At 41.5% G+C, this 24708-nt stretch overlaps 2 protein-coding genes across 8 annotated transcripts in view; one reads left to right on the top strand and one right to left on the bottom strand.

Moving 5' to 3' along the window:
• GTF2H1 (general transcription factor IIH subunit 1) overlaps positions 1-6242 on the bottom strand; it is a 39727-nt gene extending 33485 nt beyond the window's left edge. The window contains exon 1 of the mRNA XM_032356791.1: positions 5792-6242. The gene's annotated coding sequence lies outside the window, so the exon portion shown is untranslated. The remainder of the gene's footprint in view (positions 1-5791) is intronic.
• A 90-nt stretch (positions 6243-6332) lies between these two features.
• The window catches only part of HPS5 (HPS5 biogenesis of lysosomal organelles complex 2 subunit 2), a 49684-nt gene continuing 31308 nt past the window's right edge, over positions 6333-24708 (top strand). For 4 of the 7 annotated variants that reach the window (XM_032356788.1, XM_032356786.1, XM_032356783.1 and 1 more), the window contains exons 1-6: positions 6333-6435; positions 13318-13481; positions 18745-18855; positions 19023-19087; positions 19776-19968; positions 21040-21173. In XM_032356788.1, coding sequence (XP_032212679.1) covers positions 13374-13481; positions 18745-18855; positions 19023-19087; positions 19776-19968; positions 21040-21173 — 611 coding nt within the window. In that variant the 5' untranslated portion in view covers positions 6333-6435; positions 13318-13373. Of the gene's footprint in view, positions 6436-6586; positions 6711-13317; positions 13482-18744; positions 18856-19022; positions 19088-19775; positions 19969-21039; positions 21174-24708 lie in introns of those variants that run through there. The other 3 variants (XM_032356787.1, XM_032356785.1, XM_032356784.1) reach the window with 3 other exon arrangements.

Raw genomic sequence — 24708 nt, 5'->3', positions numbered from 1 at the left:
GTAGGGAGAGGGTGACTGGGTTATGGACACTGGGGAAGGTATGTGCTATGGTGAGTGCTATGAAGTGTATAAACTTGGTGATTCACAGACCTGTACCCCTGGGGCAAATAATACATTATATGTTAATAAAAAAATAAAAAATTTATTTAAAAAATTTCAGGTATATTATCAAATCACCAAAATGTGTGCATTTTAGGTGGTCTGTTTGATGTATTTCAACAATTGTATACATGCATGTACCTTTACTCACAAGACAGAGAACATTTCTGCCACCCCCCAAAATTCTCTCATGTTCCTTTCCATTCAATTCTCTTTCTCTCACCCTCCAACAACTATTTTTTTTTCTTTTTCTTTTTTTAAAAGATTTTATTTATTTATTTGACAGAGAGAAATTACAAGTACACTGAGAGGCAGGCAGAGAGAGAGAGAAGGAAGCAGGCTCCCTGCTGAGCAGAGAGCCCGATGCGGGACTCGATCCCAGGACCCTGAGATCATGACCTGAGCTGAAGGCAGCAGCTTAACCCACTGAGCCACCCAGGCGCCCCAACTACTTTCTGATTACTATCACCACAGGTTAGTTTCTGTCTCTTCTAAGTTTTCATATAAATGGAACCATGCACCATGTACTGTCTCTGACCTTTCACCTAACCTGTTTTTTGAAATGCACTACATTACTTCATGTATCAGTAGTTTGTTCTTTCTTATACCTATGTTAATCATGAGTTGCGTCTTAAATAAATCATGAGTTCGAGTCCCACGCTAGGTGCAGAGCTTACATTAAAAGAAAAAAAAAGTACTGAATGCTTACTAACATGTGCCAGGCACTGGGCTAAGTTCTTTATAGGTATTATCTCATTCAGTCCCCAGTTAACAATCCTGAGGTAGGTTCTATTATTAGTTCTATTCTGAAGATAAAGCAAACTGGGTCTAAAAAAAATCAAGATGCTTTCCCAATGCATCAAGGAAGTAGCAGGTTTGAATCTGGGTCAGCCTGACCTTGGAGTTCCACCATGCTATTCTGCAAATATATGTAACTGGAGGGATATACACCCAACTTCATAGTGGTTACCTACTGGTGATGGAATTACAGATGACTTGAATGTTCTTTTTGTTTTCTGGATTATCTTTAATAATACATTTTTTTTTCTTTTTCAAAGATTTTATTTATTTACTGACAGAGATCACCAGTAGGCAGAGAGGCAGGCAGAGAGAGAGGGGGAAGCAGGCTCCCCACCGAGCAGACAGCCCAATGCGGGGCTAGATCCCAGGACATGGGATCATGACCCGAGTTGAAGGCAGAGACTTTAACCCACTGAGCCGCCCAGGTGCCCCTATAATAAATACATATTTTATAATGAGAAAAATAGTTTTTAAGAAAGTCTTTCCAAGAGTTTATTCCCTATCAAACCAGAGGTTTATAAGGTAACATGGGAAAGTGTTAGTAGCGTTAGTGTAAGAAAACAAAGGTTATTTTGAATATTTCTGTAATACACATCAATTGTTTCTTATTTACTTTAAAAATTTAATGTATAAAGAAAATTTTTTAACATTCATGGAACTATTTAATACTTTAATATTAATTTTTATATTCATTACAATACAATTCATAATAAGTTTAAAAAGTCTGTACTATCAGAAGTTACACTGTATACTATACAAACCACATTTTAAGAAACATGAATCAAAATCTGAAAGATAGGAGGGGAAACTTTATGGACAGGGGAAAGCAGACAACTGTAAGACAATTTTAAGTATGTCCACATATGAAAAAAAAGCAGTGAGCAAGGACAGCTAGCTGATAGTGCAAGTCTCCAATTAGCTGAGATTACAGGCACAGATAAAAAGTGCTAGCTTTGGAAAAGAACAGAAAAAACTTTTTTGAGACAAGAAGGTAAGAAAGAAAAGATGAATGAAGACAGAGAAACTGTAAAATGGAGAATAAATCAGGGGATGGAGAAAACCATTAGAGTCAGTCACTAGCATGTAAAACCATTCATATTAAAATACATTTGGTGGGGTGCCAGGGTAGCTCAGTGAGTTAAAGCCTCTGCCTTAAGCTCAAGTCATGATCTCAGGATCCTGGGATTGAGCCCCGCATTGGGCTCTCTGCTCAGCGGGGAGCCTGCTTCTCCCTCTCTCCCTGCTGCCTCTCTGCCTACTTGTGATCTCTATCAAATAAATAAATAAAATCTTTTTAAAAAACAAATAAAATAAAATACATTTGGGAAAACATTCAAAATAAATCAGAGATAAGTAACTCAACATTGGGATGACTAGCCAATTGTCTCACAGCTAACTTGCTTGGCAAATTTCCTTGTTCATTTGGAGCACCTCTGTTAATTGCACAAGACCAGTTTTAGAAAGTTTAATAAAACTGGTGGGGATATCTTACAATGTCTTCTGTGATTTCCAGATTTTTCTTGAAGATGGCTCCTTCTCTTCTGGAGAGAAGCAAAAACTTTTTCCCAGTAAAGCTCTGTAAGAGCCACAGAATATATTATTTATGAAAAATATTGGTTAGCTCCATCTCAACAAATCAGCTTGAAGATCTAGCTTTACTTAAGAGATTATTTTTTTAAAGACACCTGGGTGTTTCAGTCAGTTAAGCCTCTCCCTTCAGCTCAGGTCATGATCCCAGGACCCTGGGATCAAGTCCCGCATCTGGCTCCCTGCTCAGCAAGTAGCCTGCTTCTTTCTCTGCCTCTACCTGCCACTCTGCCTGCTTGTGCTCTCTCCCTCTCTCACTGACTTTAAAGATTTTATCTTTATTTATTAGAGTGAGATCGTGCGGGGGTGGGGGGGGGGAGTTAGAGGGCGGGGCAGAGTGGTAGAGGGGGAAGGACAGGGAGGAGCAGACTCTTCACTGAGCACAGAGCGGGTCTCGATCCCAGGATCCAGATGGAGATCATGACCTCTGCTGAAACCAAGACTTGGACATTCAATCAAATGAGCCACCCAGGTGCCCCTACTTAAAAGATTATTTACTTTATGAAATTATCTGCCGCAAGACTACTTTAAATAGCAAGATCCTCCAGTAAAGGGATTAATTCATTTGCAGTTAAATATTTGCTTGAAGTTAAATGTACATGCCTTGCTGAGCCTTTGCACATACTCCTCCTTCCTTATCAACTGGCTTTTAATCATTTTTTTGGTAGTTAGAGTACTAAGTTTAAAACTTACTAGACAAGACTTTCTGTTCTCTTGATAGCACTTATCCCAACTATAATTAATTTCTAAAGTAATTCTTTTAATGCTTGTCTCCCCTGACAGACTACAAGCTTCATAAAGGGAAGAGGATGCATGTAATCACTGCAGTACAGCACCCAGCCACCTATTCGGCCTACATGTAGAGTCCAATAAATATCTCTGATGTCTACTTAAAGTCCTTCTTGTTAAAAGAACACTAGGTTGGGGGTGCCTGGGTGGCTTAAAGTGGGTTAAAGCCTCTGCCTTCAGCTCAGGTCATGATCCTGGGGTGCTGGGATCGAGCCCCGCATCGGGCTCTCTGCTCACTGGGGAGCCTGTTTCCTCCTCTCTCTCTCTCTCTCTGCCTACTTGAGATCTCTGTCAAATAAATAAATAAAATCTTAAAAAAAAAAAAAAAAAAAAAAGAACACCAGCTTAGTAAGATACGTAAGACACCTTTACACATATATCCTTGGCTGACCTCCAGGAGGCATTATACTCTTTACTCAGAGATCACAGTATCATTCCTCAGAGATCCCAATAATTGGCTTATAAGGAAACAGGGATAGCAAAAATTTGAAACTGATCAACAGAAACCTTTAGATTACATCTCTTTCTAATGTGCAGAGATAAATGGGGCAGAAACAAGGACAACAGGTGAAATATAAACTCCATATCAGCTTCTAAAGGAGAATTATATTAGAGAGAGCTGCTGTATCTGCCAGCATACAAAATGGAGATCTGGAATGCTGCTTGCTATGAGGCAATCCAAAAAAATTTTAACAATTCAGCATTACAGGGAACAAGACCTTGGAAGTATGTAAAAAGCGAACAAAATTTACCATTTTAATGAAAGTTACACACACAATGAAGCTATTAAGGGGAATAACTGATGTAGCAATTTTGAGACCAAGCACTTTTTCATTTTACAGCAGTGCAGGGAGAGGCAGGAGGAGGAAAATGCGACAGAGACCAAGACAGAATGAAATGTATGCTCATATTCACTAATAAATACTGCATGCCGACAAGAGTACAACATCAAAATTGAGACAGCAATCAGCTGGTAATCAAAGTGGGGAAGGGAGAGATATTACTTATTAGTTGGATGCCTGATACTACCACACTGAAGACAGGCTAAGAAAGAAAAGAGGAAGGGCACAAGACTCCTCTAGCAGCCATATCCAGAAGGTAGAAATAGTGGTCAAAATGCTAGGAAAGCTCAGTCTGATATTAGGGGGGAAAAACCCCAGCAGCACAGAAAAGCAAGGCTAAAAAAAGGTGGAAAGATAAACCAGCAGGCAGAAGATAAATGCCTCCATGCAGGAAGCCAATCATTTGGCTTATTAAACAGATTCCTCTCTGCACCAATATTCCTAGTGTTTTTAAAAAGCTCTCCCTGCATTTCCATGGCTAATTTACAGTTGCACTACCCTACGTATATAATATCACCTAAGAGAAACTCTCACTTTTAATCTGCTGCACTGCTAAATGTCAGCTGAATGAGGGCAAAAAAACCAGGTTTAATGGCCTCAAATTCTCTCTCCCTCCTTCCCAAATGAGGGATTTAGGTCTGCTAAAAGGTACAAAGTTCTCTCCAGAGCCCGGTCCTTCTGTAAGCCATAGCCCTGATATTGGAGATAATCCTCCCTTCTGGTGTGACTTCTCCATCTCATTTGCTGTAGTTTTGACTTAAAAATCCATTTTAGGGTTGGCAATTTTGGCTTATTTACCAAAGCTCAGTTAAGTGGTTTTCAAACTCTTCCAAGAGAGGAAGCCGACGGGGTGGGGCTTAGCCATCCCAAATCCAATTCCACCATGAAATGCTGTTTTGTATACTGGAGTTCACAGTAAGAATTCATGGGGAAAAACTGTTCCACTCCTTCACGGAATTAATACTGACTTCAAGGTGTAGTTCAAACCATTTAGTTTTTGTATGTTTTTAAAAATTCGGTCTTCTAATAGAAAAAAAGGGTAAGTTTTTATATCTCTCCCCCGCCCCCCACTTAACGCCAAAATGGGCGTTTAAGAGTCAACTGAATATACTCCCTTAGTTAATTTTGTCTCTGAGAACATTGGGGAATTTATAAAAATAATTATACATTTCCATGGGTTGGTGCTCTATTTTTCATCATTACAAGACAATCAGATTGGGAACAGACCAAAACTGGTCGAGTGGATTGGCACACGTGTTAAGAAGGTTTTAAGAAGCGGTAGGATTGACAGATGAAGCAAAAGGTGTGCGGACACTACGGTGAAAGCTACAGAAACTGAAAGACTTAACAGCACATTTCCTAACGGAAAGGGATCCTCTGTCAGGAAGAGGCCTCCACGTCCATTCTCCGGAGCCCAGTCTGATCCTGGCTTTCAGTAAATCTTCGAGTCCCTTGCTCTTAGTAATGGGGAAGACTTCCTACAAGCCAGCAAATTAGGGGTCGCCTATACCCCACTTCAGGACAATAGAGGGCTACCGAGATGCCAGGCTTAGGAGTCGTGGGGACGGCAATAGGGAAACAGAAAAAGGGGCAGAATCCACGCCGTCCTGCGGCCCCCGGGCCTGTCAGCTCCTCACCCACCCACCCACCCCCATTCTTCGGTCTAAACTTACCAGGTGGAAGCTACGGCCTTGGGCAGGGAATAAAGTAACTGGGCTGAGTCGGGTCGAGTTCCGCTGCGCTTCTTAGAGACGCTGCCGGGAAGACGCTGAAACCCAGTAGCCACCTCCGTCGCCACCGCCTCTGTTACTGGGGGGTCTCGCCTCCATCGCTGGCTGCGAGGACTCTGAGGGCACGTGACCGGAAGTACCAAGGCGGGCCTGCCGGGCACGTGACCCACAGCGCGGCCGCCATGACACCTTCCGCTAGTTTCCTCCCTCCCCCGCCGGTTCCCGCCTGTTTCATTTCCTTTCGCGGGTCTCAAGCTGTGAAAAGTCCCGGGATCCTGGCTGGCTCACCCCTTTAGCCTAAACGTCCTCTGGTCCCCGTTGGCGCTGCGTCTTCGGCCGGCAGCAATCCGTGAACTGCAGGCCGCAGAGAGCGTAATTGCGACCGCGGCCGGAGGGGGAGGGACCACGCGCGAGCAGGGGGCGTAATCCGTCACGTGACAAGGAAGTATCGTTAATAGCGTTGTCCCCCGCGTCCTCGGCGCTTGTGGATGACGTAAACCGGGGCCTGGAAGTGCGGAAGGGGAGAAAGACTCACAGGGGTCGCTCTTAGTTGCCCGTGGAGTGTCTGTACAGCTTTTAGTTGCTCGGTGAGTGTCACGGCGGCCGGCCGTGAGAGAGGGTCTGATTCATGAGAATTGGGGGCTGCCGGCCTGGAGATGAAGCGCGGCTGAGCGGTGCTGCTGGTCTATCAACCTTGCTTTGGAAAAATTGGTTGCCGATGCTTCTCTCCTGGAGAAACTTGGAAATGGTATTAAAGACATCGCTGCCAGAAAGTTATTGGTTCCGCTAGAAAGCGTCTTGTGCGTAGGGACCGTGTGCAGCGGTGGGTACAAAGCGTGCCGAATGCGTGATGCATTTATGAGTGAGTCTCCATTTCTCTGACGATTTCTCGGATTATTACTTCTTGGGTAGAACGATCCTGTTGTGGAATGGTGGAATCTCCTGTTACTCTTCGCATAGTATCTTTACTTTTTGCTTGCTTCCTTCTCTCTTCCTCCTCCTCCCACGTAGCTAGAGGGGGAAAGAGAACGCTGTTGTTTGCTTTTGATGTGCGAGCAGCAAACACTGGTCCATTGGTAGAGTAGGTATTAGGGTGATGAGAAAAACCTTTTCTTAATCCTGCTACTCGTTTATGTTATCATCAAGTTATGCGTGGAAATGGAAAAATGGTTATTCTTTTTTTTTTAAGATTATTTATTTATTTGACAGAGATCACAAGCAGGCAGAGAGGCAGGCAGAGAAGAGGGGAGGAAGCAGGCTCCCTGCCGAGCAGAGAGCCTGATGTGGGGCTCGATCCCAGGACCCTGGGATCATGACCTGAGCCGAAGGCAGAGGCTTTAACCCACTGAGCCACCCAGGCGCCCGGAAAAATGATTATTCGATTTGAACTCAGGAGAACTGGATTGTAGTCTCTCCTCTGGCTTAGCAGAGTTCTGTAACCTTGGGCAAGCCAACCCTTAAGGTTGTTGCAGTGACTTTGGTAAGCATTTATAGCCACCGTCTATTTGTTTACGTATTTTTGCTAGGCTAGAGGTGTGCAGGCTTAACAAGTAATATTTAAATTCAGCTTTGCAGAAAGGGTTTTGTTAGATGGATGAAGGATCAAAAAAAAGTATCTATTAAACCATGGAGGCACCGGAAGTTTATACAATGAAAGAGAGACAAATGATAATCTTGGTATAGTTGGAAATGGTATAAAGTAGAAGATGAGGCTGTAAAAAGAAGTAGGGATGACAATAGATTATGTAAGAAGGGGAGCCTTTGAGGATTTGTGCAGAGATTTCTTTTTAAAAGTATGTATTTGGGGCGCCTGGGTAGCTCTGATGGTTTAGCGTCTTCCTGTGGCTCAGGACATGATCTTAGGGACTTAGGATCAAGCTCCACATCTGGCTCTCCACTTAGCAGCGAGTCTCTGTTTCTCCCTCTCCCTCTCCAACCGCTCTCACTTTCCTGCTCTCAAATAAATAAAATCTTGAAAAAAGAAAGTATTTCCTTAAAGGGGCTCCTGGGTGGTTCAGTTGAGCTTCTGACTGTTAATGCGGGCTCAGGTCATGATCTCAGGGTGGCGGGATCGAGCCCCCTGTTGGGTTGAGCGCAGAGTCAGCTTGAGATTCTCTCCTCCTTCTAACAACCCCCCACCCCATGCTCTCGTGCTCTCTCTCAAGTTAATAAATAAAATCTGTAAAAAAAAAAAAAATTCTTAAAAAAATCTTGTTATGGAAAATTACAAACAGACAGACAAAAGTAGATAGGATAATAAAATGAATCCCAGGTACTCAGAACTGATATTTAACAATCGTCACAATTGTACTTTTGTTTTTACAGAGAATTTAAATGTGTGAGTACTTTTTATATTCATTGTCACGTTTGATTAATAGCAAATTTCAGGTTGAGCTCAGTTCTATTGTATATAAATACTAGGTAGGAAGATTATATTCATTTTATGTGAAAATTTCTTTGGGTTTTAGTTGAGTCAAAAGTGTGACATGACCACTTCAGAAACACATCAGATGGTATTTTAGGTTGTAATATAGAAACCTAGTGTCCAGATCCAGGAGGTTACTGTTTCTATTTTATTCTGTGTTATCCAGCTACTTAAGGAATATTATTTTCTATTCTAGGTACCATATTTTCAGGCAAACCCTATCACTTGTGTAGAAGATTGTCATGCCAGAAATGATTGGAAAATTGGGAATGTTAAATTTTTAAGAAGACCTAGGGACGCCTGGGTGGCTCAGTTGGTTAAGCAGCTGCCTTCGGCTCAGGTCATGATCCCAGCGTCCTGGGATCGAGTCCCACATCGGGCTCCTTGCTCAGCAGGGAGCCTGCTTCTCCCTCTGCCTGCCATTTTGTCTGCCTGTGCTCGCTCTCTCCCCCTCTTTCTCTCTGATAAATAAATAAAATCTTTTAAAAAAAATTTTTTTTTGGAAGACCTAGTAACACTTTTCAGATACTGAAGGGTTGTTTTGGAAGAAGTAAATTTGCTCCCTTAAACTGTTGAAGACACAATCAGAAATAATTAATAAAGCTCTAAGTAATAAGATTTAAATATTAAAAGGAGAAAATTAGCACAAAGAAGTATAAATTTGGAGTTGGCTTACCACCCTCACCCTGCAACTTTTCTTGAGAACTGACATTGCTTTTACTGTTTCTTTTTCATTCTCATTTCCCATTAAATCTTTTTTTTTTTTTTTTTTAGAAAAACAGGAACTTACTAGGTTCTTTTTTACCTTATTAAATTATAACTTGTAGGACACTGAGATCAAGGCCAAATGGCTTATCTACCTCAGAGCTTAGGATAACAAACAGAAGAGATAGATACTGTGGGCCTGATGTCATTCCTCTCTATCTTCTTTAGGATTTTATATTATGGTTTTGTTTTTTTCTTGTATCTTCAGTACTTCTCATTCCAAAGACTCTAAGCTACTACTACTTAAAAATCGTTTGAGTCTTTCCTGCTGAGTAAAGAGAGGTTGGGGTGCCTGGGTGGCTCCGTTGGTTATATGTTGGACTCTTTTTTTTTTTTAAAGATTTTATTTATTTATTTGACAGAGAGAAATTACAAGTACACTGAGAGGCAGGCAGAGAGAGAGAGAAGGAAGCAGGCTCCCTGCTGAGCAGAGAGCCCGATGCGGGACTCGATCCCAGGACCCTGAGATCATGACCTGAGCCGAAGGCAGCGGCTTAACCCACTGAGCCACCCAGGCGCCCTATGTTGGACTCTTGATTTCAGCTCAGGTCACAACTTCAGGGGTTTGGGCTCGTGCCCCACCTCCACTGGCTCCTCACTCAGCAGGGACTCTGCTTGAAGAGCAGCAAATTAGTCTTTAAAAGTCTTTAAAAAAAAAGTCAAGAAAAGTTTTCTTTTCCTCCAGATTTCTTGAATAATTGGAAGGCCTTATCTTTACTTCCTTACCACTCAACATTTTTTTCAAGTCTTTGTTTTCTAGTGTGTGCCCACAACACTTCACAGAAATTGTGATTGCCTAACACCAAATCCTTCAGTTCCTTTCTCTTGCCTCTCAAAATTTCTTCAGGTTCCTTTGTTTGAAAGTCAAAAGCATTTCATACCTTGTGCTGAATTACTCTTCTATTTTTATCTTTCATTACTCCATTTGTATCCTGTGTTTCAACCAAAGACTAAATGTATCTCCGAATGTATCTTCTGTATTTTTGCTTATTGCTGCTGTTTTCCTTTTCCTTCTGATAAAATTCTGCTCAGCTCCAGTGCTATTCCCTTAGGAAGTTTTCTGTGATTACTTTCTGGTTCCTCTGTGACGCGAGCAAAACCCCTGCGTCCCGCCAGGAGGTTGCGACGTGTAAAGAAGAGATAGACAGATGGATATGATGTAACTCACTTGATCTTTACTGGGACGAGGTCCGCACCACTATCGTGGTCTGGTCACGGTCCGCAGAAGTTGTCACAGAGAAGGAGATGTCGCCTCACAATCTAGACAGAGAGGTCACTGCAGAAGTTGAGACTGAGAACCAGCGACTGGTCGGCAACGAAGCTGTCGGGGCGTCGGTAACACGGCGATGATGTCCTCCCGACAAGGAACTAGCATCACCTCAGTCCAACCCGATGCCTCTTTATATACTGTGCTAAGTCTCCTTCATAAACATATTACATCACTTATTTTTCTTATGCTTACACACCAAAAACATACACACGTGGTAAACATGTTTTGGTCTACGATATTTCACACAAGTTAAAAATATTTACAACTTTTTACTCCACGCTAATCTTATCACTACACGTATATGGTCTAGGCTTACTTGCTATGTGGTTAGTTTGCAATTTGTTTCTGTTTTTCATTTAGTAGGGGTTTGCACTTACTATATATTATTTACTTGTTCATTTATTTATTACACTTTATTTATTAAAGATTCTTACTCACTACACTCTGCCTTTTAATTCCAACATAGCACTTTGCTTCTCTCTCCCTTTTGAGGGGTTTGTCCCTATTTATAAAGTGATTGATTCCTGGAATTATTTGTTTTGTTCCCACCATGGTGCCTCATATTCACCAAGAAGTCAATAAAATGAATGAGTAAAAAGAATGAGAGATTTTTCATAGGTCAGGAATTCTCAATTTTGTGGGGGGAGCATAAAGATTGTATTTATTTATTTTTAAAAAGAGTTTATTGATTGATTTGAGAGAGTGTGCAAAAATTTATTTATTTATTGAGAGAGGAAGGGGGGGCAGAGGAAGAAGGAGAAGCAGACTCCCTGCTGAGCATAACATAGGGTTTGATCCCAGGACCCCAGGATCCTGACCTGAGCTGAAAGCACACCCTTAACTGACTGAGCCACCCATACAGTCTGAAGAATTTATTTTTAGTTAATCTCTGCACTCAGAGCAAGGTTCGAACTCACAGCCCTGAGATCAAGAGTCACATACTCCACTGGCTGAGCCAGCCACGCACCCTGGAATTCTCAAATATTTTGCATATGGGACTACTCAAGATTTGTTATTTTGTTTGAACTACTATTCGCCTCGCAGAGATCAAGCTGTGTTAAGAACATTATAAAAAATAGGAAATAAGACTGTATTATGTCTATATAATAAAAAAAAATCATAAGTTTGTGTGTTTTGCCACTGGGAAGGATGCTCCATGAAAGTTAGGATTTATTTTGTCTCCTGGACCTAGAACAGTGCACAGGTGGGTGCTATTGTAACCTAACAAACTGAGTTTGCTCCTGTGAGTCACAGGTAGAAACTACACAGGGTAGAGTTGTTGCACAAAGGAAACTTTACTTGAAGCAGATAGGGAGATCATGAGGAATAACTTCCAAAGCTGTGACTCCCCAAGCAAGGATGAATAGGTTTCTTTTACTTAGGGTTAGGATGAATACATAGATAGGGGAGCCTTGTAGTATGTAGAGGCTGGCATAAGGTCGTGCATGCTCCTTAAGGAAATATGCTTATGCATACGTTGTATGTTAAACGTAAAGCAGGCTTGTGCTCCTCCGTGGGTGGAGATTTTAGTGTTCTACTGAGGTAAAGGTGACTGTGGGTCACTCCCTGGGTCACTTTGAGGTTGCTCTGAAAAGGCCTGATTTCTGGGGTTAAGCTCAAACTGGTCTGGGCTGCCTGAGCAGATGGAGCTCCTGTCCGGGCAATGGTTACTGCTTGAGGGGTAGTTTCAGTTTCTTTCCATCACGGGATGTTAGGCCCCTGGGTTTTTTTGCTTGAGTTAAGTGATAAGCTAGAAAGCAGAGCTTAAGGAAAAATGTGGGACAAAGGTCAGTGGGGAAAAAGCCAGTGAGAAGTAAAGGTCAGGTCCTAGGGTCTAGCTGGTGACACTATGTACATATTTCATCAATAAGTGAGTGAGTAAATACATGTGGTTCTGGGGAAGAAAATTTAAAAGTATAAGTAATTTAAAAACAAAAATAAGTGGTTGTTTCTAAATTTTTCTGTACTGTTTGCTTTTCTTAATTTGGCATTTTACAAAAGACTTAGAAAAGTTAAAATTAATGGGTAAGAATTTTCTTGAATTTTACTTCTTTTTTGGAAGTTGGTGCAGTTTAACAAAAATACACACTTGAGAGTTGCAGAACAGGTAAACTCTTGCATTAGTTTACAATGTCTTCATTGGGTATTTAGAATTTGCTATTTTATATTCTTATTCCTATTCATTTGTATTAGTTCTCTTATTTAAATCTCTTTTCTTTGAGTTTTTAATTCCCTGCACCTTACTTCCCACTTAGTAGATGCATTCGTTCATTCAGCAGATACTTACTGAGCCCCTGATGGCTTGGAGAAGAGTTCCAGAAGTCTCTTTCTTTGAAGCACTCTTTGAAGCCAAATTGTTGGCTGGTAACTATTGAGTTTGCTGATAGGGTTTATAGTTTGAAGCCTTTAGAGAACATTGCCTTTTTTTTTTTTTTAAATATTTATTTATTTGACAGACAGATCACAAGCAGGCAGAGAGAGAGGAGGAAGCGGGCTCCCCGCTGAGCAGGAGCCCGATGCGGGGCTCGATCCCAGGACCCTGGAATCACGACCTGAGCCGAAGGCAGAGGCTTCAACCAACTGAGCCACCCACGCGCCCCGAGAACATTGCCTTTTAATGACAGACTCTGAAAGGCAGAAGACTTACAGCTTGAAGTACAACCGAGGTTGCTATTTTACCAAAGAGGAGCTTGACCAGTTTCCATCTTAAATCCTACATTGCCTATCCTACCTACTCACACTGTGAGATAAACAGAGTGGGGTAGGATTAGGGAGGACCTTGACATTCTGGACTTGATTATCTGGGAGTTTCAGAATCAGGCAGATACAGTACAAGGCGATGGTTCCATATAATATTATCTCTGTGCTTTCTTTCCACTTAGATGCTAAGTACCTCCAGAGTAGGGATCCTTGTCCGTTTCTCCCTTTCTCATGATTCTCTTTGTTCTCCCTATATCCATTAAATATATGCTGACTGAGCAAAGAACTTCTTAAATTTTATTTTTGCAGGTTTTATTCAGGAGTACTTTGCCTGGCACTCAAGGTGGTTTCAACTTTCCAGCTAAATGGCTTTTGTGCCAGTGATACCGGAGTCCTACAGCCATGTTCTTGCGGAGTTTGAGTCTCTGGATCCATTACTTTCAGCCCTGAGGCTGGACTCCAGTCGTCTAAAGGTGAATTTCTTGATCCTTTTATCAATTTCATGTTCATATTCATATATTTTGTGTGCTCTGTTGTATATGCTCCCTGCCCTCTAGTTCTTTATATTTATTGGAATCTTGGGTATTCTTCCCTATGCTAGTAATATCTTACATACAAGTATCATGTTCTTAGCTCTTTTTTTTTTTTAAATACCTATTTTTTTTTTAAAGATTTTATTTATTTATTTGACAGAGATCACAAGCAGGCAGCGAGGCAGGCAGAGAGAGAGGGGAAAGCAGGCTCCCCTTGGAGCAGAGAGCCCGATGTGGGGCTCGATCCCAGGACCCTGGGATCATGACCCGAGCCGAAGGCAGAGGTTTTAACCCACTGAGCCACCCAGGTGCCCCTCTTTTTTTTTTTTAAAGATTTTATTTATTTGCGAGAGAGCATGTGTGCATGTGCGTGAGCACAAGCTGGGGCTGAGGCAGAGGGAGGGGCTGAAGCAGACTCCCCACTGAGCAGGGAGCCTGATGCTCGGCTCAGTCCCAGGACGCTGGGACCATGAACTGAGCCAAAGGCAGACGCTTAACTGACCGAGACACCCAGGTGCCCCCGTAGCTCTTTCTAGATTTACTTTTGGAGCTGTCATTTGAATTCTTCTTTCCCATCCTTGAAAACCATGATACTGATTGCTGAATTTTTTTTCCTTCACGATAATCTTACTTTTTTCCCTCAGAAAAATAATGTATTTGATTGAAAGTAAAACAGTATAGAGTATACCCTGTTGCATTTTAAGCAGTGTGAACCATTGCAGTTGCACTAAGCTCATTCCAATAAAAGGAGTTTGATGTACTCCATTTTAGGAAACAGAGCAAAAGCTATTAGCTCTGTGGGAAGAAGTATGTGTTCCCCTCAAACCCTGGGTTCTTCTGATAAACTCAGGAATGACATGGTGAAGAGCAAAATTTCATAATCAGTTCCTAAGTAATTTCATTTTTATACTTATGCTCCCTCATCCAATTACTTTCTCAGCTCTAAGCAAAAGAATACAGCATAATAGGCAAAGTGAAATGAGCAGCAGTTGTGAGGGTTGATTTCAGTTAGACTTTTTTAACCACAAGTTATAGGATGTCCTACTTGGTATAGCTTGGCTTAACCAATAAGGGTGTTTATAACGCTGTTGGAAGTCAGTGTTTCTGCGTTTAGTGTAGTGGCCCAAGGATATCACTGAGGTACCGGGCTCTCCCATCTTTCCTGTTCCACTATCATCCATATATTGGTTTTTAGTCACAGTTGTAAGATAGGTGTCTAGGCTCTAGTCTTGATGTTTCCATTAGCATCTCAAGCAGGAAAGATGGGGCCATGGGCAAAGCCTCCCCCCCACCCCCCACTGCCCCAGTTTATTATAGATTTTTTATTTTTAAATTTTATTACTATTTTTTTATTATGGTAAGTATACTTTTTTTAAAGCAGTTTTTTTTTTTTTTTAAGATTTTATTTATTTATTTAACAGAGAGATCACAAGCAAGCAGAGAGGCAGGCAGAGAGAGGAGGAAGCAGGCTCGCCGCTGAGCAGAGAGCCCAACGCGGGGCTCCATCCCAGGACCCTGAGATCATGACCTGAGCCGAAGGCAGAGGCTTTAACCCACTGAGCCACCCAGGCACCCCATAAAGCAGTTTTTTTTTTTTTTTTTAAGATTTTATTTATTTGAGAGAGGGAGAGATAGTGAGAGATAGCGCAGGAGCAGGGGAGAGAGGGAGAAGCAGGCTCCCCGTTGAGCAGGGAACCTGATGTGGGGCTCAATCCCAGGACCCTGAGATCACGACCGGAGCCAAACGCAGACTTAACTGACTCTTAACCGCCCAGGTGCCCCATGATGAGTGTACTTTTAATCCTCATTTCCTATTTTCCCCATTCCCCCACCCAGCTCCTCTCTGATAGCCATGTTTGTTCTCTCTCATTAAGATTGTCTGTTTCTTGGGGTACCTGGGTGGCTCAGTTGGTTAAACGTCCCACTCTCAATTTCGGCTCAGGTCATGATTTCAGAGTTGTGGGATCCAGGTTCCCACTGGGCTCCATGCTGAACGTAGAGCCTGCTTGGGATGTTTTCTCTCCCTTTCCCCCTGCTCCCCTCCCCCACCTCTAAAAAAAAAGAGAGAGAGAGAGAGTCTGTTTCTTGGTTTGTTTCTCTAGCTCTTTTTTTTTTTTCCTTTGCTTGCTTGTTTTGCTTCTTAATTCCACATGAGTGAGATCATATGGCATTTTATCTTTCTCTAATTTACTTCATTTAGCATTATACCCTCAAGCTCCATCCATGTTAGTGCAAATGGCAAGATTTCATTCTTTTCCTATGGCTGAATAATACTCCGTTGTAGATATATACCACGTCTTTATTCATTCATCTGTCAATGGACACTTGGGCTACTTCCATAGTTTGGCTGTTATGATAATGCTCCAGTAAATATAGGGTGGTGTATCCCTCTGAATTAGGGTTTTTAAATTTTTTTTAAAAAGATTTTATTTATTTATTTGAGAGAGAGAAAGAGAACATGCACAGAGGGAGAGGGAGAAGCAGACTCCCCGCTGAGCAGAGAGCCCGATGTGCGGCTCAGTCCTGGGACCCCAAGATCACAACCCAAGCTGAAGGCAGATGCTTAACCGACTGAGCCACTCAGGCACCCTTGTCGTAACTCTTCTTTTTTTTTTTTTTTTAAGATTTTATTTATTTATTTTACACAGAGAGAGATCACAAGTAGGCAGAGAGGCAGGCAGAGAGGGGGGGCGGAAGCAAGCTCCTTGCTGAGCAGAGAGCCCGACGTGGGACTTGATCCCAGGACCCTGAGATCATGACCTGAGCTGAAGGCAGAAGCTTTAACCCACTGAGCCACCCAGGCGGCCCCTCTTTTTTTTTTTTTTTTTTAAGATTTTATTTATTTATTTGACAGGCAGAGATCACAAGTAGGCAGAGAGCGGGGTGGGGGGGTGGGGAACAGGCTCCCCGCTAACAGAGAGCCCTGATGCGGGACTCGATCCCAGGACCCTGAGATCATGACCTGAGCTGAAGCCACCCAGGCGCCCGTAACTCTTCTTTAAGTGTTTCACATTTAAAGATGTGAAGGCATCTCGCCCTGGACCTCTGTTTGTTGGGAGTTTTTTGATTACTGTTTCAGTTTTCATTGCTGTTAATTGGTCTGTTCAAATTTTCTATTTTTTTTTCCTGGTTTAGTTTTGGGAGATTCTATCTCTAGGAACTTACCCATTTCTTTTAAGTTGTTCAATGTGTTGGCATATAGGTTTTCATAAGTACTCTTTTATAATTTATTTCTGTGATGTTATTTCTCCTCTCTGATTAGTGATTTCCTTTATTTGGGTCCTCTCTCTGTTTTTATTTGTTTGTTTGTTTGTTTTAAGTGAGTGTGGCTATATGTTTATCTATTTTGTTGATCTTTTCAGAGAACCAGCTCCTGGTTTCACTGATCTATTGTATTTTTTTTAGTTCCTATGTCATTTTCTTCTGCCCTAATCTTAATTATTTCCTTCCTTTTGCTTGGTTTGGGTTTTATCCTTCTTTTTCTAACTCTTTTAGGTGTGCAGTTAGGTTGTTTGAGATTTTTCTTGCTTCTTGATGTAGGCCTATATTGCTATAAACTTCCCTCTTAGAACTACTTTTGCTGTATACCAAAGATTTTGGACTGTTGTTTTCTTTTCTTCTCTCTCTTTTTTTTAAGATTTTATTTATTTGACAGAGAGACACAGCGAGAGAGGGAACACAAGTTGGGGAATGGGAAAGGGAGAAGCAGGCTTCCTGCTGAGCAGGGAGCCCAATGCCAGCCTGATTCCAGGACTCTGGAATCATGACCTGAATTGAAGGCAGATGCTTAACGACTGAGCCACCCAGCTGCCCCTTGGATTGTTGTTTTCATTTTTATTTACTTCCATGTAATTTTTTATCTTTGATTTCTTGGTTGATCCATTCATTGATTAGTAGCATATTATTTAATCTCCACGTATTTGTAGTCTTTCCAGATTTTTTCTTGTGTTCGATTTCTAATTTCATAGTATTGTGGTCAGAAAAGGTGCATGGTAGGCCTTTGATTTTGTTTTAATTTGTTGAGACTTGTGGCCTAATGTGTGATCTGCTCTGGAGATTGTACCATGTGCACAGTGTATATCCTGTTGTTTCAGGGTGGACTGTTCTGAGCATGTTAAAGTCATCTGGTCCAGTGTGTCTTTCAAAGCCTCTGTTTTCTTGTTGATTTTCTGTTTGGATGATTTGTCCATTGATGGGAATGGGTATTCAAATCCCCTACTATGATTGTATCATTATCCATTGTTTCCTGAAGGCTTTGTTTTCTTTCTATCTTTTACCTAGTAAGGTATACCTTTCTAAGAAACCCTAGCAGGCTGGATTTTAGCCACATAGCTCCCCCTAGCTTCAAGAGAGACTGGGTAATGGGGCACCTGGGTGGCTCAGTCCGTTAAGCATCTGCCTTTAGCTGGGGTCCTGATCTCAGGGTCTGGCTTTGAGCTCCACGTCGGGCTCCCTGCTTCTCTCTCTCCCTCTGCCTGTCTGTGCTCTCGCTCGCTCTCTCTCAAATAAATAAATAAAATCTTTAAAAAAAAAAAGACAGCTTGGGTAAATGCATATTTAGATTTTCCAGCTTCTGTGGTGGAAAGCAAGGTTGAGAGATTTGGGAGTGTCTGGTCATCAGGCAAGCAGCAAATTTTGTCACAGGGTATTATTGGGTACAGTATGACCACTATTTTCTCTGGTGGATAAGGAAAGGGATCATTAAGCTGAGGGCTGGGGAAGACATAATTGACCTGCATCTGTGTCCTCCACAGGCCTACTTATACTAAAAGCTGTGGGTAGTTTGAGTGCTAATTATGTAGACTAGAAATGATTCACATTGAGTAAATGGTTATAGCATTTGCTTTATCCACTGGAGACTTACTTGATCTTTCATCTTTGTGGTCAGCATTGGAATGACGTAGCCAAATTAAGCAAAAGATAAATGGTCTTATAACTGGATTTTGCTAAGAGAAAATTACTCGTTTGTACAATTGAGCCTGTTCAGTCATTTTGAGATTCAGTTAAACATTTAAAACCAAAATGTTCTCTATGTTTCACTATACTAGAATGAAAGGGTAATTGGCATTATGTGGTGTCTAGCTGGGCAGGGAGTAGGGTGGGGGGAGGAACCTGCTACACAGATCCTTCGTATTTGTTTCCTGCAGTTAATTCGGTTATGTGACTTTGATGATCTCTTGCTTGTCTGTTTACATGTTTTTAGTGCACGAGCATAGCTGTTTCTCGGAAATGGTTGGCTTTGGGCAGTTCAGGAGGAGGACTCAATCTCATTCAGAAGGAAGGCTGGAAGCACAGGCTCTTTCTTTCACACAGGGTAAGATTAAGGGTAGTCCTGTCATACCATTTGGAATATCTTTTGTAAGTTCCAGTTTCTCTGTTATGAATAATCATTTGGAGTCAAAGAGGAATGTAAATCTTGAGATTTAAAAGTAAAAAATTAACCTTATTAAGAAGTCTAGTGTTCTTCCTTTTGTGTTATAGGAAGGTGCAATTTCTCAGGTTGCCTGTTGTTTACACGATGATGATTATGTTGCTGTAGCTACCAGGTGAGAAACTGCTTTAAAATAATGTGATCTTTTCTAAATACATTTAATTTAATTTTACATTGTGTATTTTACATTTTGTATTTTATATTTTATTGAGAGTGAGCACTCAAGCCAACAGAGAGAGAGAGAGAAAGAATCCTAAACAGGCTCTCTGCTGAGTTTGGAGCTCAGTGCCATGCAGGGGCTCCATCTATGACCCTGAGACCATGACCTGAGGCCAGATCAAGAGTCAGACACTTAACTGATTGAGCCACCCAGAAGGCCCTCTAAATAGAGTTTAAATTGACAGATGTAGTTTTGTGTTTGTTAGTGTAGCCAACCATCCTGGTTTACCTATGATTGTCCGAGTTTTAACACTGAAAGTCTTGTGTCCTAAGGAAATCTTTCAGTTTCTAGCAAACCAGGACAGACAGTTGGTCACTGTGGGTTATGGAAAATGTCAGTATGTGGCAACAACATTTCAGTGGCCTTAAAAGAGTAAGGTAACTGAGATAATTTAGAACATCTAAGTTCTCTTGTACTGGATTGGTGGACTAAAGCAAGGAGATTAGTACCTTGACTTTCTACTCCCTCTTTTTTGAAGAGCAGGAGTTTGCATGTATATTTTATATAATTGGTACTATGATACAAAGAAATTGCACCTTTTTCACCATTGCCAACTGTCTGCTTCTGTGTCATTTTCTTGCAGTCAAGGTCTCGTAGTTGTTTGGGAATTAAATCAGGAGCGTCGTGGGAAACCAGAACGAATTTATGTGTCTTCAGAGCACAAAGGCCGAAAAGTTACAGCTCTCTGTTGGGACACAGCTATTCTTAGAGTTTTTGTAGGTGATCATATGGGGAAAGTTTCTGCCATCAAACTTAACACTTCTAAACAAGCAAAGGTAAGAAACAGTCCAGTTCCTTGTGTATGTGGGTGAGATATAAGATACTGTCCTATAGAATTTCAGTTGAAGGACACAATTTTATCTACTATATTTCTTTGGGGACTGATCTAGAGCCCAAGCTATTAATTTTGAGGAGACTTTTTGTGTGTAGTACATATAGTAGCCTGATTCAACTTGATACATTATTAAGGGTGGCTTTTGTGAGCTGACTTCAGTAATATGCACATTGTCTATTACAGTACTCTGTAATTCACCTGTATGATGCACTTAAATTAAGCATTAATACTAGGCTATTAATAAAGATAAGATTCTTCTCTTTTTTTGTTTTTCTTTTTGAGAGAGAGAATGAAAGGGGGCAGGGACAGAGGGAGTGAATCTTTCAAACAGATTCCTTGCTGAGCACAGAGCCTGATGCAGTTTTAGATTTTATTTATTTGACAGACAGAGATCACAAGCAGGCAGAGAGGCAGGCAGAGAGAGAGGAGGAAGCGGGCTTCCTGCTGAGCAGAGAGCCCGATGCGGGGCTCAATCCCAGGACCCTGGGATCATGAACCGAGCAGAAGGCAGAGGCTTAACCCACTGAGCCACCCAGGCGCCCCTCCTTCCACTTTTTTTTTTTTAAAGATTTTATTTATTTGACAGAGATCACAAGTAGGCAGAGAGGCGGCAGAGAGAGATATTCCTAACATATTTTTGATCCCCAAAGCATTTGGAACCTTACAGGTGCTATAGCCCTAATTTGTCTTTTTTTCCAAAGGAAGAAGTACTGTTTTCTGTGTGACAGAGTTCTGTCACGTGTTCCAAAACTTGCTTTATCTTTTTCGTTCCAGTTTCTAAGATTAAATAACCAGAAACAGAGCCTTAAGAGTTGTCTTCTACGGTTATGTAACCAAGTATGTCACAGCTTTTAAACGAGTGGAACTTCGATATCCTAATAGGCAAATTAAATTTTGGCCCATTTGAAATTTGTTTTTTTGCTATCCAGTTATTTTCACTTAAAAGGTAAAGAGAAGGAGATTATACAGGTATGTAAAGATGAGTCTTCTTTCCTTGTCATGTCTCTTCTAGGCAGCTGCTGCGTTTGTGATGTTTCCTGTCCAGACAATAACAACAGTTGACTCCTGTATTGTGCAGTTGGATTATTTGGACGGAAGACTCCTTATATCTTCACTTACTCGGTCGTTCTTGTGTGACACTGAGAGGTATATTGGCCAACCATGAGTCATAGGTGATGCGGAGTTCTGGAGCTCTCAGAGACTCAGATGCCATCTAGCCCAAACCCCTCTGTTCAGTAATACAGATGTTGAGGAGGAACCAGCTGTGTGCAAGCTGATGTTAGAGAACAGGAGAGACAGGAGACAGAGACAGTCCAGGGGGTGATTGAGACAGATGTTCAGTTAACTCCATGAAGGGTGGTCATAGTGCCATGAGGGGAGGCCCAGCAAAGGCCTGTTTCAGTATGGGGGCTCAGGAAGTCTTCCTTGATTGAATTTGTTGTTGTTTAGAGTTAGATATTAGATATATAATAGCATTATACTGATTGGGTGAAGAATAATTAAGAACTTTGTGATGCTGACAGATATTTTACCAAAATCTCCAGGATGGAGGCAGAGGTTCAGTGAATGGCAAAGGAGTGTGTTAGAGGTAGCTGTGAAACACCAGAGCCAAACAGGAAACAGCTTGGAATAGATATTATGTACGCCTGTGCTGAAGTTCCTCAGCCATTCTCCCTGCAGGGAAATTTTCACTCCTGATTCTATTTTCCCAGTACCATACTCTCCAGGACCAGCCACGCTTTTGAATATTTATTAAGGAAAATTTCGAGCCTACATGAAAGAGAATTTTATATTGAAGCTCTGTGAACCCACCAGGCAGCTTCACTAATTTTGATGATGATTTTTGGTAGGCTGAATTTGGAGAAAGAGAAGGAAGGGGTGTTCTAGCAGGGAGGAGCAGCCTCTTGGGGAAAAGTGAGAAAGAATTAGGCATATTTTAAAACCTGCCAGCCTGGCTTAAGTAAGGCAGTTGGGGAAGATCAGGTTAGTAAATTAGCACCATAGTGAGAGCAGCAGCCTTAAATGTCACATAATTAAGTGGGTTCTCAGGTCATTTTAAGAAGTTGTGCATATAGAATGTCAGGGTTTGAAAATTGATTTCCTGGGGTGCCTGGGTGGCTCAGTGGGTTAAGCCGCTGCCTTCGGCTCAGGTCATGATCTCAGAGTCCTGGGATCGAGCCCCACATCGGGCTCTCTGCTCAGCAGGGAGCCTGCTTCCTTCTCTCTCTCTGCCTGCCTCTCTGCCTGCTTGTGATCTCTGTCTGTCAAATAAATAAATAAATAAAATCTTTGGGAAAAAAAATCTAAAAAAAAAAAAAAAGAAAATTGATTTCCTTAGAACTATTCAGGCTTGGAAAGTCTTTATGTATTTCTAGGAATTCATATATCTCAATTAGAAGGCAGCTATTCTAGAAACCAGGAGATTATTACAGAAGGTTTGAAGGAAGGTCTGCAGAGTCAGGGATGGTAGAGGGAAGGTTGGGCAGAAGGTATACTTTGTATTTATTTTCTGGGTTGGGAAAGGCACATGGAAAGAGGCCAGTTACAACAGGTGGCAGGTGTCTGAGATCAGAGAACCTAGCTGGACAGCACAGAGGCAAGGCCTTGAGATGCACTTGGTCAGTTTACATGAGTTTGTGGGAAGGAGGATGTACTTGGTTCTGACTTGTTTTAGACTGTAGCTCAGTGATGAAGTTAGACTTGGAGAATTGGAGATCATCTAGTTGGCACCCTTTCATTCTTACAGATCAGAAAGCCTAGGCGTCCCAAGTGATAGAGCATGCCTGATATCACTGTGCTGGGAAGAGGCAGGCAAGACTAGAACCTTTCTGACTCGATTCTCTGCCTCTGCTCTTACCGCACAGTTCCCCCAAAACAACCTTGACATTGGACCTTTGGCCATTAACTCCACACTTGAGATTTTGGTAAAGTATTTATTAGCTTCATCAAGTTCCTAACTATTCTCTAGATTTTCAAGTTTACCAAGGGACCCAATATAGAAAGATATATGATAAGCCTTTTAAAATAAAGAGCTAAATAAGTAGAGGCTTATTTTTCCTTCTGTGCAGTAGAGTAGCTCATCGTCATTTTCCCATTCACAGGGGCGTGGCTAGAGTTGGTTATGAGAATAGCATAGATTCTGCTGTTAGAATAACATGTTAGGGGCACCTGGGTGGCTCAGTGGGTTAAAGCCTCTGCCTTCGGCTCAGGTCATGATCCCAGGGTCCTGGGATCGAGCCCCGCATCGGGCTCTCTGCTCAGCGGGGAGCCTGCTTCCTCCTCTCTCTCTCTGCCTGCCTCTCTGCCTACTTGTGATCTCTGCCTGTCAAATAAATAAATAAAATCTTTAAAAAAAAAAAAAAAGAATAACATGTTAAAGAAATGCCCACTTCCTGTTCATTGGAATTCAGTTTGGGAGGATATGGATAGTACAATAATTTTAAAAATACATTTATATTTAAAATTTTTTGTTTCAACCTATATTCCCTCCCAACAAACAGCACTTTTTTTTTTTTTAAGATTTTATTTATTTATTTGACAGAGAGAGATCACAAGTAGGCAGAGAGGCAGGCAGAGAGAGAGGAGGAAGCAGGCTCCCTGCTGAGCAGAGAGCCCAATGTGGGGCTCGATCCCAGGACCCTGGCATCATGACCTGAGCCAAAGGCAGAGGCTTTAACCCACTGAGCCACCCAGGCACCCCCTTTTTTTTTTTTTTTTTTTTTTAATAGGCTATACACCCAGCATAGAGCCCAAGGCAGGGCTTGAACTCTTGACCCTGAGATCAAGACCTTAGCTGAGATCAAGAGTCGGATGCTTAACCGACTTAGACATCCAGGCACCCCAACATTTTTTTTTCAAATGGGGGCTCTTAATAACTAATTGAAGTGATAGATACAAATTTTCTTCTCCTGCCAGCCACTCGCTCTTTTCTGTTAGTATTGTTGATGAGCAAGGTGGATCCCAGGAAGGAATAAAAAAAATAGAAACAAAGAACTATAGGGTACAGGGGAGAGAACATTGACCAATGGGGTCTGACAGTATGATTTCAAATTCTGGCTCTACCACTTTTTAAGCCTTGCTAAATATTGGTTTCCCCATCCAGAATATAGAGATAGTTCTAAGGATTAACTAAGGTAATGTATATGAATTACTTAGCCTTGTGCCTGTTACATATTGTTTGAAAACGTAGAAAGGAAGGTTAATGAGCATATGAGTAAGAATGAGTTGCCTTTATTTGTTCGCTCAGCAAACATTCATGGCCCTCTTCTGGACGCTTAGTACTGTATTAAGCCACAAGGTTATAACATAAGCAAGAAATAGATTTTATTTCCCAAATAACGTAAGTAATAAATCCCTAGCTGCTTAGATTGCTCTGTATGCGTTTTGAGGCACTTTTACATCATGATCTCATGGTATGTACCGTTCTTACAGTTTTTCATAGTACGCAGGTACACTATGAGGTTATGTTTGATTCACGAAACAAGTAAGTACAGGGATATTTATTGAATTATATCTAAAATCACCTTATAAATTGACACTACAGAGCATATTAGATCATTCTCTAATAGAAGAGTTTGAGTATATGGAACATTGCAATGCATGATCAGTGCTTTCTGTAGGCCAGATGCTGTGCCTTGAAATTCAACTAAAGAAGAGTAAGAAATGGCTTTTGTCCTAAAGA

This window comes from Mustela erminea, chromosome 9 (assembly GCF_009829155.1).
Source record: "Mustela erminea isolate mMusErm1 chromosome 9, mMusErm1.Pri, whole genome shotgun sequence".
NCBI lineage: Eukaryota > Metazoa > Chordata > Mammalia > Carnivora > Mustelidae > Mustela > Mustela erminea.
This window is presented reverse-complemented; position numbering and strand designations above follow the sequence as displayed.